This window comes from Orbicella faveolata, unplaced genomic scaffold, assembly GCF_042242905.1.
Source record: "Orbicella faveolata isolate gen_17 unplaced genomic scaffold, um_ofav_v1 contig_25, whole genome shotgun sequence".
In the NCBI taxonomy this organism is placed as follows: Eukaryota; Metazoa; Cnidaria; class Anthozoa; order Scleractinia; family Merulinidae; genus Orbicella; species Orbicella faveolata.
This window is the reverse complement of record NW_028301553.1, coordinates 2,566,013-2,585,261: the sequence shown is the minus strand read 5'-3', so window position 1 is coordinate 2,585,261 and position 19,249 is coordinate 2,566,013. Positions and strand designations below refer to the sequence as shown.

Below are 19,249 nucleotides of genomic sequence, written 5' to 3'. Positions count from 1 at the left end.
CTAAAACCTCTTTTTAACCCCTTAAAAGGTACAATGAGCACCCTCCGTCATTTTTATATCAGAGTTCTTCCAACCCCCCCCCCCCCCCCACCCGTTCCGGGGCCCAGGGGCAGTTGGTGGCGGCGAGAGAGGATCTTCTCCAAGAAATATCGATACCCTCTTTAGTTAAGCACTTATTACGATTTGCTGTTTTTTTAAATCTTCCTGGGAGGAAATAAGTTTCCCTAATAAGAGCAGTTTGATAGGGGGAGCATCTCAGATTAGAATTGAAGCGAATCGTGTGCATGGGAGACTCGAGAGTAATTAAGGATTTACAGACACATAGGGTGATCAATGGCATCTGATGCAGATAAATTTAGCGGAACTCGTCAGGGTATATAAACTTGCTTCCATTATTGACATGATCACGTGAGGTTCTGTTCCATTGATGGTCAGCCATCGGAATCAACTTATGCCAACAAAACGAAATTAAACGTAACGAACTGCAATTTAGCTTAAAACATACTTGAAAATTGAAATTATGAAATTTTGAGTTGCTCTCCCGTAACTACGGGACCCGTTATTATTTGCCGCCGGGGGAGGGGGTTCGGAGGATTTTCGGCTAAAGACAGCAACATTTCGCTTATCCTTCCTTTAAATGTTATTTCGTTTAAGTGATCTCCCTCATGACTACTGATAAATTTCGTGATCCCCCGTATTTGCACACACATTCACCTTTCGACGTGAATATTTCGTGATTTTAACGTTCATATGGAAATAATATTTTTAACTATGATATACTAACTTACAATATAATGAAGCCTCTTGATCTGTTTCTTTTGCTAGTTTGGCCGCCGATGTCTGGTGTCAGTTGACATACCAGCACTGAGGCCGATACAGGATTTTACAGAAGGGTATTCGAGGTACGGATAGCGCTCCCTGTAGGGGGGTCCGGGGGCAAGTCAGCGTGTCATAATGTCTCATTTTTTTAAAATTCATTCACTCCCCCTCCCCCTAGATCCGGCCCACATCCAGTCGCAATCTAACCATCCCAAGAACGTGGAAACTGCAAAGTTACTTGTTAGAATGCCAAATAACCGACCACCAAGTCTGTATGGGCACGTGACATTTGGTGGTAATTCGGCCATCTGATGCCCCCACCCCGCTTTTAGCTCTCAGTTATGATTGATCCCCCTTCTATTATCCCCAAAATTAAATGATCGCACCCAAAAATCCTCCGAACCCCCCAGGCGATAAATAATGACCGGTCCCTATAGTGCAGAAATGTTTTACACGAGTGCAGAGTTGAAATGCAGGTAAAAATTGTAACGAAGAAATCCAAGGCGTTTTACATACGGATTACAAATTGATTATAATTTTGCCAGCCTTGGTAAAATGTACTCGTGCTTAAACTTTAATCTAAAATAATCCCAGTTACATTTTTTCGACACGGTGTTTTACGTCTACACGGCAACAGCAGGATTTCAGTCTGAGAAACACACATTTTTCGAATTCTAGCGGGACCAGCGTCCCAGGCGTGGGTACTCCGTTAAATGGGCTAAATAGGTATGTGCTGCCCCAAAGGCTGTGGATTTGTCCATTGTCCGTTCATTGTCACGCGTTTTGCATATGGCATTGGCCAATTCGCAAGCTCTTGGGTTTGAGTTTCATCTGAGGTTATTATCATGTGCATTTGGTGGACGATCGGTCAGCCGATTGCCCCACTTTCTACGACACTTTCTGCTACACCGCACTGACGAGACCCAACAAAGTCGAAGCAGCTGTCCACGATTGCGTGGCTTTCAGTTTGGACTCTATCATGTCGTTGTTTCTACGTAATTATCAGCCTTGCTTCATTGTTATGTTTCTATTTTTGACCGATCAGATCTTTTACAGATCCTACGTACACCGGCAGCATTTTCGTTTGCGGTCTCTTGCACCAAAGGGTATGGCTTTTGAGCTGTTTTAGCCCGATAAAGGGTTGAGATTGTGATCATTTTGGTCTGAAATGGGGTATGTTTTTCACTCTGGCCTGGTACTGGGTATCTTGTATGAAAGGAACTAATTTTTTCCGCATCAGCATTGGCAAAGTTGTAGTCCTTTCCAAATGTTCACGCAAATGGGAGCCATTTCTGGCTAGACGTGGTTATATGTTAGACCCCTGTACTAATTTTGGAGGTCTGTCATTTCTTGCTCAGGTCTGAATTAGGGTGTGATAAAATCACAGATTTTGGTCTAAACTATGGTAAGGGTTTAAAGGTTCGGGCTGCACATCTGTATCACCCATAAATGTAATAAAAACCATAAATGTAATACCAACCATAAATGTAATAAAAATTAACCATAAATGTAATAACTTTTAACCACAAATGTAATAAAACCACTAACCATAAATGTAATAAAATTTGCCCATAAATGTAACAAACTGAACAACCATAAATGTAATATGGCTTAACCATAAATGTAATAAACTGGCTATGACTTCCAAATCAAGGGGCTACAAACTTGTCATTCTCTTTGTGCACTTCTTACTTCAGGACACGGGCCTCTTGCATCAAGTTAGTATTTTAATTAACCCAGAGACCAAAACCGAAGAAGTTATAATTATGGTCTGCGAACATTAAGGAAGTACCCAAGTATGATTAGAAAGTCTATATACCAGAGCGTTTGAAGTGTTGGTGGTTGATGATATTCCATCCATTTGAAAGAGATTGAGGTTCTCTTTTAGTCAAGACGAATTCAGTCAAACATCACTTTATAAGGAATACGCCTGTTTTAATTTTTCAAACTTTCCCATATATCCACCCGGATTTGCAAACTTGTGTTCTCCGTTTCCGCGTGCCCATGCTTTCCTGCCCACGTTTTTCGGTGTCAAGCAGGGTGGTAGGGTGGGGAAGGGGGAGGGGGAGTGGGTTGGATGTTCCTTATTGGAGCCAGAACAATCGACAGAGATAGGACTCTCGGACTAGAACTGCTGACTTGCAGGTTGGTTGGGTGGAGCAGGTGATCCAAGTTCTATACTTTTGTATTACTGAAATGTTTTTTAAACAGAGAAAATATGCTAGACATCCCTTGAGGCACATGGGAAATACAAGGGTAAAATACTAAACGACATTCTATAGAACAAAACTCGGTTTATTACAACGTCAACACAATAGCGGCAACTAATTATTAAAGATATTGTGTAAAGAGTCAGGTTTGCATTGTCGTTATACCTGTTATTGCTGATTGCGAATATATAAAATAACCTTAACATCTGTGGAAAACAGTCTTTTACATTTCCTAAAAAACCTAGTGCTTTCGTTCGATGTCCTGGAAAGTACAAGGCAAGTAGCTTTCAATAGCTACTTCTTTCCTTTTTTTTCCTACTTCTTTCCTTTATTCCAAAAGATGGCTGTTACATACATCCATGTTGCAACGCCAGTGAAAAGAACATTTATCCAAGCATTTATCCACTGAGAACTGTTTATGATTTCTTTTAACGCCAACACAAGTCCGCTACCTCTTCCATACTGCTTAAGAATCTGTCTCATGCTGTGGAGACCAGGGTACATGTCTCTGTTAGCGCTTATTTTTGGTAGTCTTCTAATGTATCGAGAAACTAATCTTTTGAATTTGGTTGATGTGTGGCTTAGGGCATCATATGTATTAACAATTGTTCGATTATGTCCTGTCAAGGATAGGTTTATTATCATATCAAGGATCTCCTCTGGCAGCGATTCCAGTTTAACTTCCTCCGCAACTTCTTCGCCTTGTTTTTCTTCTTCTTGTTGTTCTTCTTCATGTTGTTCTTCTTGCTGTTGTACTAGTTTTTCTTGTTGTTGTTTTTGTGATTCTTCTTGTTGTTCTGTTTCTTCGTCGCTTTCTTGATTAACTCCATTATTAGCGACCAAGCAGACATAGTGTATACCTTCATCCTCTGAAAAATGGCCCAGGAAAATCCGAGCCACAGGTTCACAGTTCTGAGGACTAATGACAGTTCTTCCCTCAGAACCAAGACTAGAAATTACAATTATCTCTACGAGGTAAAGGTTAGCCATGGCTTCAAGAGTTAACTGATCGCCGTATGTCGAATTTTGTTCCATTGTATTAAGATATTCAGACCATGGCATTGCGGCGAATAGCTCTAGAGGACTTCCATCCACGGCATTGGGATTGTCTGATAAATATTGAACGACCTCGCGCCGAAGTGTTTCATTTGACCTGTAGATGCCGACATCTTGCAAAGCATGAGCTACGGCTGCAAACTGGCAGTTACCATCTCCAGCAGGATTAAACGAAATATCAAAGCCCTGATCCCAAAATGCTTCATGGTTGTCCTTGCGTTCAAGAGGAATATAAAATTTTTTTGCGATGACTTGATAGGTGCTCCTTTCTATTTAGATTCTTTCCCTTGTTCTTTAACCTTTCCTTAGCAAGATCTTTTTTCCGTTTTTCTTTTTCGGCTGTTAAACTTGTAATATCTTCCACTGATACCCAAGTACACTGATGGCTTTTCGTCGTTGGATTCTCAAACCATATTTTGTATTTTGCAATTCGTAAATTTCTTTTAATGATTTTTCCTTCTACTACAAAACGACGTTTTGGCGCAGTCCGACTTTTTTTGGAAAACGGAAAACGGATCAGAACAGTTTCTCCAACAGAGTATTTTGAGGGAGGATTGTTTTTCATTCTTCGTTGGATGTATCGTTCATCCCAAACCTTGTCTGCTGCCTTCGCTTTGGCTCTTATTTTTGTAGTTAGATCACTTTGCTTTGTAAAATCATTGCCCTTTGGTAAAACATTTACACTTTTGGATGAGCTGCTCTCTTTGCCGCAAAAGCCCCCAGGGAATCTCTGTGTTACTGCATTTGTCTCTCTTCCGTAAAAAACTTCGAATGGAGACTGACTACCGAGGACATCCATTGGCTCTTCATTGAGGATTTTCTGGTACTCTCTTAGCTGAGAAACCCAGTTCACTCCAACTTTTGACATATGTCCAAAGTCATACATAATTTTCTTGCGCAACGTGCGGTGTGATCTTTCTACTTTGCCCTGTGATTGGGGATGGTACGGTGAGCTTCTTATAATCTTCACTTCCAGCTTCCGACACAACTGTTCAACTGCCTTCTTGAACTCTCCTCCATTGTCACATTGCAAAACCTTTGGTGGGCCAACCTCACAGTAAAGTTCTTGAAGCTCTTTTGCCACCTGCTTGCTCCCCTTTCCAGTAAGCGGGCGTAGCCATACGTGCCGACTAAAAATGTCCTGTACTGTCAAGATGTACCTAAATGTTTTTCCGTGCAATTTTGCTGCCGTACGCTGCATGTCTACAAGGTCAATTTGATGGCGTACCTAAAAGGAAAAATAAAAAGTGGTGTCAGGAGTTATTTTGCCTTGACGCAAAAGATGAGGATGCGATGTTTGAATGTCTTTGTTTGTCAATTTTTAACCGTTAAACGTTTTGAAATCGATACGGTTTCGCCGTTTACAGCCATTTACGTGACTAATGAAACTGTATTGTTTTAAAAACGCTGCACTTTTTATATGGACTTTGCATGAAAATCAAAACGAAACCAAAAAAATCTTTTGGTCACAGTGGTCGACAGGCTACAGGTCTACAGGTTACCAGGTCGATGGAACTATTACAAAGATTAAGCATCACGTTATACGGCAAACGGCAAACGCGAGCTTGCATTTCACTTTCTTCAGCCTTTTTATCGAATTCTGAAATAAATCTCTCAAAAAAGAGAAAATAATCACACATTCACAACAAACACAAATCTACTCATTTCGGCGTACAAACGCCAAACGGCAGACGGCAGAAGTGGAACGTCATGCTTAATCTCTCTGATAAATGTCATGAACAACGTCGAGTCGTATTATTTTAAGATCACTTTTTTTGTTTTAATTCCGCAGTGATTTTGCCGCTTTTTCCTTGACGCGACACTCTCGACAAAAAAGCAAAGAAACCCTGTCAACGTTCTCAATTCCGCCTAAAATAAATTAATATACCCAACTTAACTGGGTTTGAAAATTTTACTTTTACTATCAAGGAAAGCTACTAGTTTTCAGTCTGACATTACTTGTTTTACATGACAAAATGCAATCTTACCTGCACTGCTCGAGCACGGATTGATCGTGAAATGGCCTTGTTGGTAAAACGTGCATTCACCTTTTGATTAGCCTTGCTTCTTGATAAAACTTGTTGGAGCTGCGGCTCGCTAACACCTTCAAACCTCTTCTTTAGTCGGTGCTTCAGTTTCCTTGCTCCAATGCCCTTGCAATGTTTAAATTCCTTTCTGACAACATCTCGCAGCTCGGACTTTTTCATGACCGCTTTCCCGTCAAAAAACAGTTTTTCCTCTCCATTTACACTCTGGATGCTAAACTTTGATTTGTTTCTCCAAAATCTAACGCAAGACGCTTTTTGTTGAGCAGACCTTTGCTTGACTGGCACATCAAATTCGCTTTTTGTAAGTTGGACGAGCGTGTCGTAAACGGCATCATCCACAGCTGACATCTGGCGATTTCGCTTATTTTCGCCATTTGCCGTAGTAAAACTGGCATAAAGTGACACCACGATAAGCAAACACACCACCTTTAAAGCAAGAAACATCTTCATAAACGTACTCCAGTCAGTTCTGATAGCTTCTGATATCTCAATTCGTGGAATGAATTGAGAGTCTGTTACAACGTGTCTTCTCTATTCATTTCACTGACACGAGAACAATAGAGTTTTTATTTAGAACGTGTGATTGGAAGGCGCGAAAAAGCAGTTCAATAAGCGACGAATGGTTTTTCATAAGTAGTCATATAGTAGCACACTCTGTTATCGCATTCATGGAAACTTCATAAACTATTTTCTTTACTTTCTCGCCTATATTTGCTCGCTTGCTTACTAGCAACTTTCTGTTTCCCTTACAAGTTTCCTTCGAAAGTAACTATAAATACTCGCTAAAAAGTTAAGGTTAGGACTTGTGCGAAATTTTCTTTGTTTTGGAGATTTTGTTATAATTTCCTGCTCTTTGTTCTTTTGTTTTATATAAGTTTCGCAGGTTCTTTACACCGACAATGAGCCAACTTTCGCCAACTTCCCGAACTTTGCATGGCAAATGCGAGCTTGTCATACCCAACAAAATTCTAATAGTAAGAGGGTTTAATTTCAAAATTTTAAGCATTAGCCTATGAATCAACCTACCAACCGATAAACAAATGGCGAACAAGTGACGATAAAAGTTCCAACAGGAAGAGATAATACTGGGCCGTTTCAGCTTTGTTCACGCTTGAAGCTGTATCACCCATAAATGTAATAAAAACCATAAATGTAATACCAACCATAAATGTAATAAAAATTAACCATAAATGTAATACTAACCATAAATGTAATAACTTTTAACCACAAATGTAATAAAACCACTAACCATAAATGTAATAAAATTTGCCCATAAATGTAACAAACTGAACAACCATAAATGTAATATGGCTTAACCATAAATGTAATAAACTGGCTATGACTTCCAAATCAAGGGGCTACAAACTTGTCATTCTCTTTGTGCACTTCTTACTTCAGGACACGGGCCTCTTGCATCAAGTTAGTATTTTAATTAACCCAGAGACCAAAACCGAAGAAGTTATAATTATGGTCTGCGAACATTAAGGAAGTACCCAAGTATGATTAGAAAGTCTATATACCAGAGCGTTTGAAGTGCTGGTGGTTGATGATATTCCATCCATTTGAAAGAGATTGAGGTTCTCTTAATTTACGCCCACTCTTGAGTGCCTCATTAATTCCTATATATACATTCTGGAATTCTGGAACGAAACAGACTTCATCCGGAAATCACACGACAGACGGATTTGTCCGGAATAAGGTGTTCTTTGATCTCTGGGCCGAGATTAAGAGTCCGTTGTCCGTATTATAGAGGTGTCACACACACTATGTCACTCTTTATAGCAAAACCTTACTGGACCTATACTTTGGGGTCTAAATTTCTTTAGTAAGTTTGGTCTCGTTAGGGTGTCTCGGGAAAAACCGCGATATTTCACGCCGTATGGGCCTCGTTTAGGACTGCACACAAAGAAATAGTATTTTTGTTTCTTTAAGGAGTCAGGCCTTTAGGGGTCTTATTGAAAATTTCAAGTCAATTTCACGAAGAATGAGAATGGCAAGTTTGTAGCCCCTTGATTTGGAAGTCACAGCCAGTTTATTACATTTATGGTTAAGCCATATTACATTTATGGTTGTTCAGTTTGTTACATTTATGGGCAAATTTTATTACATTTATGGTTAGTGGTTTTATTACATTTGTGGTTAAAAGTTATTACATTTATGGTTAGTATTACATTTATGGTTAATTTTTATCACATTTATGGTTGGTATTACATTTATGGTTTTTATTACATTTATGGGTGATACACACATCCCTATCAGAAAGTACCCCCGGAAAGGGAGTACCCCCGTCCCGGGGAAGAACGCAGCTAACCGACTCAGCTGAGATGCGATAAATTAGATTAAAGTAGCCCATACTGAAGGTGAAAATATAAAGTTAATATGGTGTATAAGAACAAGAGAAAATGAGGTGAGATCATGGTCTCTTGATAAGAACTAGTTGTTTAAAAGCAGCTTGTAAATACTGGAGGAGGAGAATGACACATAAGCTATTTACCACCCTCGAAGGTATAAAACTATAATTTAAAAATAGTGTAACGATTGTTCAATATTACTTAAATATGATCGAGTAATACGAAGGACGCTTTGTCATAAACTTCCTGAGCTCTATAATAACGTGCAGGTTACGACATTACCCTTATGGGAAACGCTTGTTTGATTTCTCTCGCAAGTTAAATCGTAAGCTATCGTATTTGACAAAACCGGCCTAGGTATTCATGATCGTGGGTTGCTGTATTAATCAAATCATGCAAAATCAATCTGTCTCCCTCCAGAGTGTACGTGGTTTCAATGGTTCATTTCGCTTGGTATTCAAAGTGGCAGGATCCTTGACAGTCAGATCAGTGCTTCATCAAACGTACCTCACTTTGAAGCCTTCAAGGCTCGACTAAATGGCCCTTCATGCTGGAAAAGCGCTAAAAATGATACTGGCGAGTTCCTCGGGGTGAACTTTTGGAATCAAATAAAATATGTTACAGCGATACAGACACAAGGCGGTCCTCAAGCGGATAACTGGACTGAACGGTTCTATGTGGCGTACTCTTTGGGGTCAGCTTGGAAGAATGTTACCCAGCTACAGCAAAGAAGAGTTACGGTGTGTACAACGATAAATCAAATACTGATGGCATTTAATGATGGAAAGAATGGATGGTACGTGTTACGCTTGGTATTAGAAACAAAATGAGAAAGATATAAATCAGTCAAAGGTAAGAGGTAAGTCTGCATACTGCTCAAGTGGCCCGTCAGGCCAGAGCTTATCCGAGTTTCTGTAGCATAGAAGTGACTAAGAGTATTTCTACTCCCCCATGGATGGGATGCTGGTCCATCACAGGGTTATCCCCCAGCATTAGATTCGCCGGTACCCATTTAAACACCTGGGTGGAGGGAGGCACTGTGAGAGAAAAGTATCTTGCTCGACAACACAACATAATGCCTCTGGTCAGAGCTCGAACCCGGACCGCGCGAGATCCTGAGTGGAGTGCACTTACCATGACTCCACCTGGACTCTGAGCCAGGGTTTTTTTTTTACGTGCTGGACCAGCGAGGTTAGCGTGCTCTGAAAAGCTCAGCGGAGAATTAAGTTTATATTACAACACACTTTTTTGCAGATTCTCAAGGGAAACAGCCACGGAAGTTCGTCAATTACTCACTTACTTTTCAACAGCTGTTCGTATTTATCCTCTCAAATGGCATGGAAACATGGCGCTTAGACTGGAGCTGTATGGCTGCTGATATCATTGGCGTATCAGTTTGGTCTTCGTGTCCCGGCTCTTTATTATGTAATGTTAGTATATACCACACAAGTGAATAGTACTTTTCGCGCACGCTGATTGGCTACCTCAGAGGTGATTAGCCAAGTACTATTTACCGCCGAGCAGCCGAGGAAAAACAAAATGGCTTCCCGTTTCAAATGAAGTTACTCTTAAACAAATAAAGTTACTCTTTGGTCCGCTAGTTATTCAGCTTGTGTGGTATATACTAAAACAATTATTCACCTCAGTGTCGGTGAAAGTGGTGGATATTTACCTCGCCACTTCGCTGCTTGGTAAATATCCACCACTACTCACCTCCACTTCGGTGAATAATTGTTAATACAGTCGTCGTGGCATTTTTGTACCTGAGCATCTGTTAGTAGAAGTTTACACAGACCTTTTTCTTGCTTTCTCCTTCGTTCAAACTCCTTCGGTTAATACTTCAGGCTTTAAAACGGAATGTAGACAGTATGTGGACAGACTGTCAGGCACAAGAGCCTTCAACTGTAAAAACAGACTTGCCGCAAGCATAAGCTCGACCTGTGCCCTGTGAAATGGACCACAGCATAAGTGCAAGGAAGCTTTTATGATGGGCCAACTAAAACACTCGTTCCAGCTTCCTTCTCTCGCTAGTAAAAAGGGACTCGACTCTTTTCCTTTGCTTGAATCGTTGTTCATTTCATATTCTCGACAAAAATCTCTTGCACTTACGCCTGTACTTAGATCGCTAGTTAACACCAGACTCTGAGCTTGTTTGAGTTCTTATGCTTGAGGTACTGGTGAGTACCTGATTCTTATGTTTCACAACGGAGACACCTAATCTTACATTTCCTTGAAGTGCAATCCCCTGAAAATAGAGGAGGATCATTGTTTACAATATTTGCCTCATTAGCCTAAGCGATACAGTTTCTGATGGAGCTACAAAAACATTACTTCTGACTATGGAGAGAGAACAGCACGATTAACTGTCCTATGGAATTTGAGCTCGATGTATTGAACACTTTTTGAGCGACGCGGGTTTAAGAACTCAAACTTTTATGTACGAGTCCATTTGCGCTTTTGCAACCCAGAAATTCTGTAGTTTTAAAAGCCAATTTCTCCTCGAATATTACACACAAAGAGCCAAACCTTTCACCAATTACTAAGTTTTACAAACTCTTTAAATGCTAGTAGTCAATTCAGGTCTAGCGTGATGCCTTCTACGTGCAAAGTCGTATATTAATGGAGAAAACTGTAAGCAATGACGTCAGCAAAGATTTGCCTATATCCCAACCTTTCGTGAAACGCAAAGTTCCTACCAATACGTAACTCCATAAAAACTTCCGTGTCGCTACATTCCTTTGTTGTTTATTATACGAGCAATCTTGTTTTTGTAGAAATTACATTTAATACATTTATAACATGTTATTTTTGGCATCAATATCCAATATGAAGTAAAAGAAATAGTTACAAAAATAAAACATTAATAAAGGCAAAGTAATGTAATTTATACGTCTTTTGCGATTTTGGGGTTGCTGAGTCTATATGAAAAATTATCAAACTGAGCTGGGCCTGATACCGACACACAGTAGGCACACCAGTAAATGCTATTTACAAAGCGTGGAGGATAACGAACAGATATGCGACTAGTTGCAGGGAGGAATGGAAGCCAAGAACTTCAGGTGACAAGGCCAGCGTGCACAAGGCCATGCTGCCTGCTCCAAATTACAATTTTTGATACACGTATGTTCTCTTACACGAAGCATGTCTAAACCGGCGACAAGTGTAGCAGTGCTAATATGTGGCTGCGACCATGATATGGTCCCTTCTACAGGATAGACTATAAAGATTAGGCTGGGGGCCGCCACTCAATGCCCCTTTTTAGCCCTTATGGTTATTTTGGGCAGGCAGTACTCTGTACTAATTTAATGTTTATTGTAATTATTTTATAAATTGAGTACAAATAAATGGCTGCTGTTGTTGTTGTTGTTGTCTTACCGGTCCACAAATGCAGTGTTTACAAATGCGTGGCCGTATACAAGGGTGTTCCCTTACGCCATGTCACAATGTACTACGTAATTTCTATCGGATTACTGTAAACAAGACAGCTCTTCCCTTAATTTTTGCAATGCCTGTTTAGAGGACGAGAATTTTTTCTCTGTGGTTTTCGCACTCAACTGTCGAAATGTCTTGGCCACAAGCAGATTACAGCGATCAAACAAGTACGCCTGAACGTAGACTGCACCTTGGGCTTGGGTCCATCTTCTCGAGGGAACGATCAGACGATGCTTTTTGACGTTAATATGAAGCATTTCTTTAAGAACTTCTTGGTGTCGCACCCAGTCCTCCCCGCAGGCCTCGATCTGGGTTCTCAAATCGTTGAGACAAACATTCTCACAATCGGCGAGAAAAACGGCGATTTGGTTGTCGAACTTGTGTTTTTCTGCCAACAACAAAGCTTCAAGTCCCAGTTGTTTAATATAAATGTACGAGTTGTTGATGGCATTTTGATCAACTATCACTTGAACTTTTTCTAGAATTTCTTGCGGCAGTATTTCAACCAGGCGTTTTTTGCATTCTCTAAACACTGGGAAGTTATCACCATAGAAATTAAACATGCTGCTGGTTAAATTCTTGGCGAGTTTTATCTGTGTGTTAGTTTGCGGTTTAAGTCGCCGGACGCTCTGCATGTCGATTGCAAACTGTGTAAATAAATCCGATAAATCGACATGATACTTGGCCAGTGTTTCAGTGGCGCTGCTCTCAGCCGGAACCAACTCTTTCAAGTCGCCTTTTGCCTCAACTGCGTCAACAAGCGTCTCGTACTTGGGCAACAAATCGCTTATTTTTTCTTGAAGTCTTTTGAGAGTCGTGTGGATATTTGCGATATCATCTAATACTGACCCCACGGCAGGTCCATCTGTGAAGGTATTTCCCTGTAGTACCGCTACTTCACTGTGGCAAGCGTTACATACTCGTAGATATAAACAGCTTGGTGGCTCTTTATCCGGGGAACCGATGATGTTGATAAGAGCCCACTGTACGATACGAGATGGTTCAGCGGGGTATAGGATGAGCGTTTCTGAAGAACACGATGAGCAGATTATTGCTCCGCAAACCCTGAGGACGAAAAAGACAAATATCATCATTATTTTCTTAAGGTTGAAATAATTCATCCAGATGGTCAGTGAAGTTTTCAGTTATTGAGTGGTTTGTAGTTATTATGTGGCGCGAAAGACTGCAGCAGTTTTAAGGACATCACTAAGTGTGATTAGCCTTCCGTATCACTGCTCTTTCAGCTCTTTTGAGCTGAAAATTCTCAAAGTTGATTAGTTGTTGGGCTGAAAATTTCTAACGTTGATTGGCGGTTTATCATTAGGTAACATCAAACTTCTGCATTTAGATGGTTCACAGTTCTATCCTTCTGAAATGTCAACCTAAACTAGTTATATGATTTGTGAACTCACTTGCAATTCGACTTCATTTCCGTCACGGCAAACTTTTTACTGCACAAAGTACAACCACTCCTTGATGAGCTTGGCTGAAAAGAGAGGTCAAAACCAGGGTAAGTCTTTATTCAACTTTCTCCAAATATACCTGTATCTTCAGGAAATGAATCGCCTTTTTTAACATCTAAAGCATGCTTCCACGGGCATCCAAACTCTCCTAGGGGAGGGTGGGTGACTCCAATGTGAAAAGGTCGAAGATGCTCTTCGGAAAATTTGAATTAAGCTCCTAAATGAGACAAATCTGGGAGTACCTCGAGCTTTATTTGACCCCTAAAAACACTTTAAAAAAGCATGACAGCGTTCTTTTATTGTTATTTCTTCGAGTGCAATCCTAAAATATAACTAGCCTACGAGTAGGCCCACCTTTGAGTCACGCGCGAGCGGTGGAGAGCGAGGCGATCCAGCGGGGAGGAGTCTGGTGAAGAGGCGTAGGCCGCGCGCGCTTGTGCTCCAACGTAAGCCTGCTCGCAGGCTAAAAGATACCTTGACGGTTAAAATAGTGGCGTTTCGTCTTGAACACCCTAAGTGAGAGCAGAAGCCTTGGTCGATACCCCTAAACGAGACGACGAGCATCCCCGACCTTTACACAAAGGGAGTCCCCACCCCGGGGGCGTCACCTTCTGTGTAACGGTAGGAAAAGACCGTAGTTGTAGTCAGACATGATAGTATTAAAAACTATAAAATTTGTTGTCACTGACTGAAAATGTATAACATGGGACGTTTAGGTTACAACACTGTAACCCTCTTCAGCAATAGTGCAAACTGGCATCCAAAATGTGGGTGCAAGAGTAATTTCAGTCTGCTTTAAATTTATACTCCAGTTACAGGTCTTTAAAACGCATATCTACCCCTAAAGCTCTACGTACCTCTGAATCTGTAAATATTCTCAAGGATGTATCATGTAAACATTTCCAGCTTAAGGACAGGATTTTCACTCCCGTCTTAAATAATTTCTTTTAGATTGAGTGAGTTAAGCAGTACGATCTTGCCTTATGTGTTTTAGTTTAGCTTAGCTTTTTAAATTTCAGTCTTATTTACCCTTTTTAATTAGGTTTAAATAAAGTTTCAATAACTAGGTTTTTAAATTTATTTTCAATGTAAGTGTTTTAGTAGTAAACCTTTTTATACTAAAAGGGCCACAAGTTCTTTTGTTTTATAACTAGTACATGTATGTGTGAAGGTGGATTAATCAACATGGCACGAGCGTGGGACAAAGAAAAATTCTGAGTCCCCAACAGGAATCGAACCCATGACCCCCCAAACACCGGGCGGGCACTCTATCCACTGAGCTACGAGAACTCATGGAGAGCTAGGCCATTAAACTGGGTTCATATATGACAGGTGTCCTGCATACTGCTAGGATCAACACTATCGAATTCATCGTGAGTAGTGATAAGTTAATAAAGATGGTGAATTTTAAGCTCGGTAATGAAATGTGAAGGTGAATTAATCAGCATGACACGAGTGTGGGACAAAGAAAAATTCTGAGTCCCCGACAGGAATCAAACCCATGACTTCCTGAACACCGGGCGGGTGCTCTATCCACTGAGCTACGAGCACTCATGGAGAGCTAGGCCATTTAACTGAGTTCATATATGACAGGTGTCCTGCATACTGCTAGGATCAACACTATCGAATTCATCGTGAGTAGTGAGTAGTATATATAGTGAGTAGTGAGTAGTAATATAATACCGAGCTTAAAATTCACCATCTTTATTAACTTATCACTGCTCACGATGACTTCGATAGCGTTGATCCTAGCAGTATGCAGGACACCTATCATATGTAAACTCAGTTAAATGACCTTGCTCTCCATGAGTTCTCGTACCTCAGTGGATAGAGTGCCCGCCCAGTATTTGGGAGGTCATGGGTTCGATTCCTGTCGGGGACTCAGAATTTTTCTTTGTCCCATGCTTGTGTCATGTTGATTAATTCACCCTCACATTTCATTACCGAGCTTAAAATTCACCATCTTTATTAACTTACATGTATGTGTTACCCTCATTTAATGAAGTCCGAATGATTGACTGATTTTGATTGATACATTGTCATACAGACAGGCCCTAAGTTAGAATAAGGAAAATAACTATCATCTAAATAACAGGGGAATAAATATATATTTTTTGTTCCCTCACCATCCAGTATTTTGATTTTTGCCAGTCAGGAATTTTGACAAAGCTAAAAGCTTCCAGCACAAAAGACTTGATTTTTGAGTTGCCAATATGCTTTGTGTAGCCGTCAACAAGTCTTTGCAATTCTTCTTTGACATCACTCAAAGGTTGAACGGGTGTATCATTGTGATTGTTGTTCCTGTCTGCTTTCTTTCTTTCACGCCAAATGCGAAATTCTCTTAGCAGTGGGCGGGCTGCTCCAAATGTCTGGGGCCCTACATCAAAACACCTCTTACACACCTGATAAAAAGAACAGAATTACAAATCTAACTCTCACTTTACTGTGTGAGAAACTCCATAAGCAGGACATTTGCATACAGGGACACGCTTGTCTGCAGTTAGAAAATATCCTACAAGAAACTGTACTAAAAGTTGTGTTTTCTATTTAATCTGTGTTTCTATTTAATCCCTTGAGTAAACAGTACACAGTCAAGGGTGAGTGGTCCAATAATTTTAGTACACACACTGTTCTAACAACTGGAATCCAAAACCAGATCTTGGAGCAACATTGGCAAGATCTTGACATAAAAGAGTTTCCAATCAATAGTACATAAGGAGTGTTTTCTACTAAAACTCTACACTTGGAAACACAGAACTTCTGCAAGCTACTAATGTATTGAAAGCAAGAACAAAAAGAGTTTGGCCTTTGATAATTAAAAAAATAAAAGATTTCCTACCTTTTCACTTAGTTTTTTCCTATTTCACACTTAGAGCCACATAGCTGTTACCTGGGTTGTAACACAATGCTCCTTGCCCATTGTAAGGGAGTAGCATGGCATGATGACCCAACTAATGGCTGCGTAGGAGACTTACTTAGAACATAGTGTAACTCAAACCCTTAACCCTTAAAGTAGGACATTCAGTGAGCTGAAACTGTCAGTGACAGATTTAAATTGACTTCTCATAGGAAAGGGAATGGGTTTTTAACTAGATGGAAAATTACAGTTAAGTTGTGACCATCTTTTTTTGCTGATCCCATTCCATACAGTGCTCAACCTTTACAAGCAGAATGTACTGTAAAAACTGAGTCATACTATGTAATTGTGTTAGTGCCCCAGGAAATCTCCATACCCTCCCCAAAGAAGGTGTTTTCATTTGAACCCTCCCACCCCAGAAATTCCAGTTAGCTTCATACTTTAATTTTCACCTTCCAACTTTTTGGAATTTCTAGTGACCTTCCATGGTGTGGGTAAGGCTATTAATTGTATTTTGCATTTTTCAATATTGATTTAATTTAAGATTTGCAAGAGTGGTTGTGAATTTAAACAGTTTGAGTGATCCTTATTCACAGCTTTATTTACTGTACAGGATATTTGCAATCTGACCATTGCCAGCTTTGTCAGTGTTGTCACCAGTGTCTTGCAAGAGCTGATCAGAGGCAACATTTGTTCAATGAATCATGATCAAAAGTTATTGACTCCCTGGACATACAGCTGTATTGCAGGCCTAAATCAGCAAACGTCACGTAGTTTTGAGCTACACCATTGTACTCACCCTATAATTAATCCCATTTGGATCTGGAGTTGCAAACAACGACAGACGACGCCTGTATTGAGAGCACTTGCCACAAAACACTTCACCACATCTACAGGAAAAACATACATAAAAGGCTGCACACAAGGTTCAACTGACACATACATGTACATAAGCCCTATTGGAAAAAAAACAAACAAACAATATATTCCTCAGAACCAGGTTGTTTGAAAGTAGGTCAACGCTAACCCAGGATTAAAAGTTAACTGAAGTATTATTTTTTCTGATATAAAAATGTTTTTAATTACCTAGTTTGAAATTATTCAAATTCAAAACTGATTAGGACAAACAAAAATAACAAAAAATTACCAAACTCAAATCAAAATTCTCACTAATCCCAGGTTAGCTTAGTCGGGCTTCAAACAACCCAACCCGAATGATAATTATTGTCTTTATCCATCTACTCCTCCTCTGATCTCTTACATTAATCAGATGTAGAGTCCAAGCCAAACAAGTTCAAAAATGGGCAAAATTAATGTCATTAGTGGAAGGAGTCATACCTCACCGGTTGCATTTGTTGAACCATATTTACTTTTCTTTCTTAATGTAACTAGTAAGACAAATATCAAGAAGAAAAGTAAATATGGTAACAGTGAGTGATGATAAGACTCACTGCACTTCTGGCATTCATCCAGAACGTATACCGTGAACTGCTGCTTATAAGACCTGTCGCTTATAAACCCTCCCACTTATAAGCCTTCCCAATTATAGGCCCATCTGCCTGTAAACAAAGTATTACTTCTGATTATAAGCCCCCCTCTAGTCTAAAATGAAATAAATCCGATTTATTATGATGTTTTAAAGCTCAAAAACCAGTATGAGAAAAACGTATTTTCAATCAACACTGCTGTAGCTCATTTTTCAACATTTGTTTTTTAGTCTGCTTATAAGCCACTCCTTCCCCTGGATCATTTAGCCCCTCCATTTATAAGCCCATCTAAATCCCCTTATGAGGCTGTACACATCTAAGCCCAGGGCTTATAGGTGGCAGTTTACGGCACACCATGTCAAGAGTTAGTGAAAATTGGAGCATGAGAGTTTAATTTCTTAAACTGTCAGCAAGCTAGGACTAAACAAGACTGAATTCTCAAATGACTCAACAAAACTCTGTGAAGGCTCACACTTGATGAGAGCCAACAAGAGTCAACAACATGGTTTGAAACAAAGACCTGTTTGTATGAAGGACGGATGACCCTATCCTCTTAATCAGTCACAATTCAGTGAATACAGTGATATGTTTTGAGACACTTGTCCACTGGATAGAGATTTATCCCACGTACATGTATGGCGTTATCCACCTGAATACCTGTATATAACTCCAGGGGGGGGGGGGGGACTCCCATAAGAAAAGAACGGGGATGCTTGTTGTCTTGCCAAGGATTCTGGTCTTACTTAGGGTGTTCAGCACCAATAACGCCACTCTCATATTGGGCTCCCCCCGGGATATCACTCGGGCCAATGTACGGAGGCAACTCTGACCTGAAAAGATCTACATTACTGATCACATAGACAAATTTACAGATCTAGAAAAGTAATTTTTTTTAAATGTTAAAATGATTTCATTTAGTTTTCTCAATACCTGAGAAAGAAGTTCGTATAGTGTGATCGTTCGGGTGAGGGTAGTTCTGAAAAGAATTGTTGTTGGTGATGAGAAAGAGCAAGGAAACGTGTAAAGTGTAAAGTGTGCGTAGATCAAGACATGCACATGTATTAAGTCAAGTCACTTAACATACATTCTAGCTCTGAACCACTTCAGTATTTTATAACACAGGTTGATAGATTTACCTTCGACAATGATGCTTTCTTTCCGTCAATGTAAATTTCCTCCGGCAATCTCTTTCGGCGCAGTGCGTTCGTTCCAAGCTGTCAACCCAGTGAGTTGAAATGATCTGTCGGAGAGGTTCCGCTTTCGGTTCGGGTCCCTCGTGCTCGTTCAAAACATAGCTTACGGAGCGACTGAGGTCCTCCCACTGAGCATTAAGAGACTTTGATCGATAGAAATTAGAATTGCTGTGAGCCATGGTGTGGTGAAACGGGTCCAAATACGGGCCAAAGGGACATAGATCCACATGGATCTGAATTGATGGCACTTGAATTCTCTATGATTTACATGGCTTACATGACATCATCGACATCATGTGAGAACTCGTTTCGTTTGGTCAGTTGTAAACTTCA

General features: G+C 40.2%; 2 protein-coding genes across 2 annotated transcripts; both read right to left on the bottom strand.

Moving 5' to 3' along the window:
- Positions 1-4,221: 4,221 nt before the first annotated feature.
- On the bottom strand, positions 4,222-5,286 carry LOC149108559 (uncharacterized). The gene has a single exon (XM_089294729.1). The coding sequence runs from the start codon at positions 5,284-5,286 to the stop codon at positions 4,306-4,308; it is 981 nt and encodes a 326-aa protein (XP_089150855.1). The 3' UTR covers positions 4,222-4,305.
- Positions 5,287-11,213: 5,927 nt separating this feature from the next.
- Positions 11,214-19,198, bottom strand: LOC110042238 (uncharacterized). Its single transcript, XM_020747591.2, has 5 exons — positions 18,860-19,198; positions 17,036-17,126; positions 15,506-15,781; positions 13,329-13,402; positions 11,214-12,981 (listed from the first exon to the last, which is right to left on the bottom strand). The coding sequence occupies exons 1-5, from the start codon at positions 19,093-19,095 to the stop codon at positions 11,952-11,954; spliced, it is 1,707 nt and encodes a 568-aa protein (XP_020603250.2). The 5' UTR covers positions 19,096-19,198; the 3' UTR covers positions 11,214-11,951.
- Positions 19,199-19,249: the final 51 nt, after the last annotated feature.

Bases quoted from the DNA above. Each gene is read 5' to 3' on its own strand.
- LOC149108559 (XM_089294729.1), bottom strand. From the start codon at position 5,286: ATGCAGCGTACGGCAGCAAAATTGCACGGAAAAACATTTAGGTACATC.
- LOC110042238 (XM_020747591.2), bottom strand. From the start codon at position 19,095: ATGGCTCACAGCAATTCTAATTTCTATCGATCAAAGTCTCTTAATGCT. The intron at 17,127-18,859 runs GTAAATCTATCA...TTTTTCCTGTAG, and splicing joins AGAAAGCATCATTGTCGAAG to ATGTGGTGAAGTGTTTTGTG. The intron at 12,982-13,328 runs GTGAGTTCACAA...TTTCGTCCTCAG, and splicing joins GAAATGAAGTCGAATTGCAA to GGTTTGCGGAGCAATAATCT.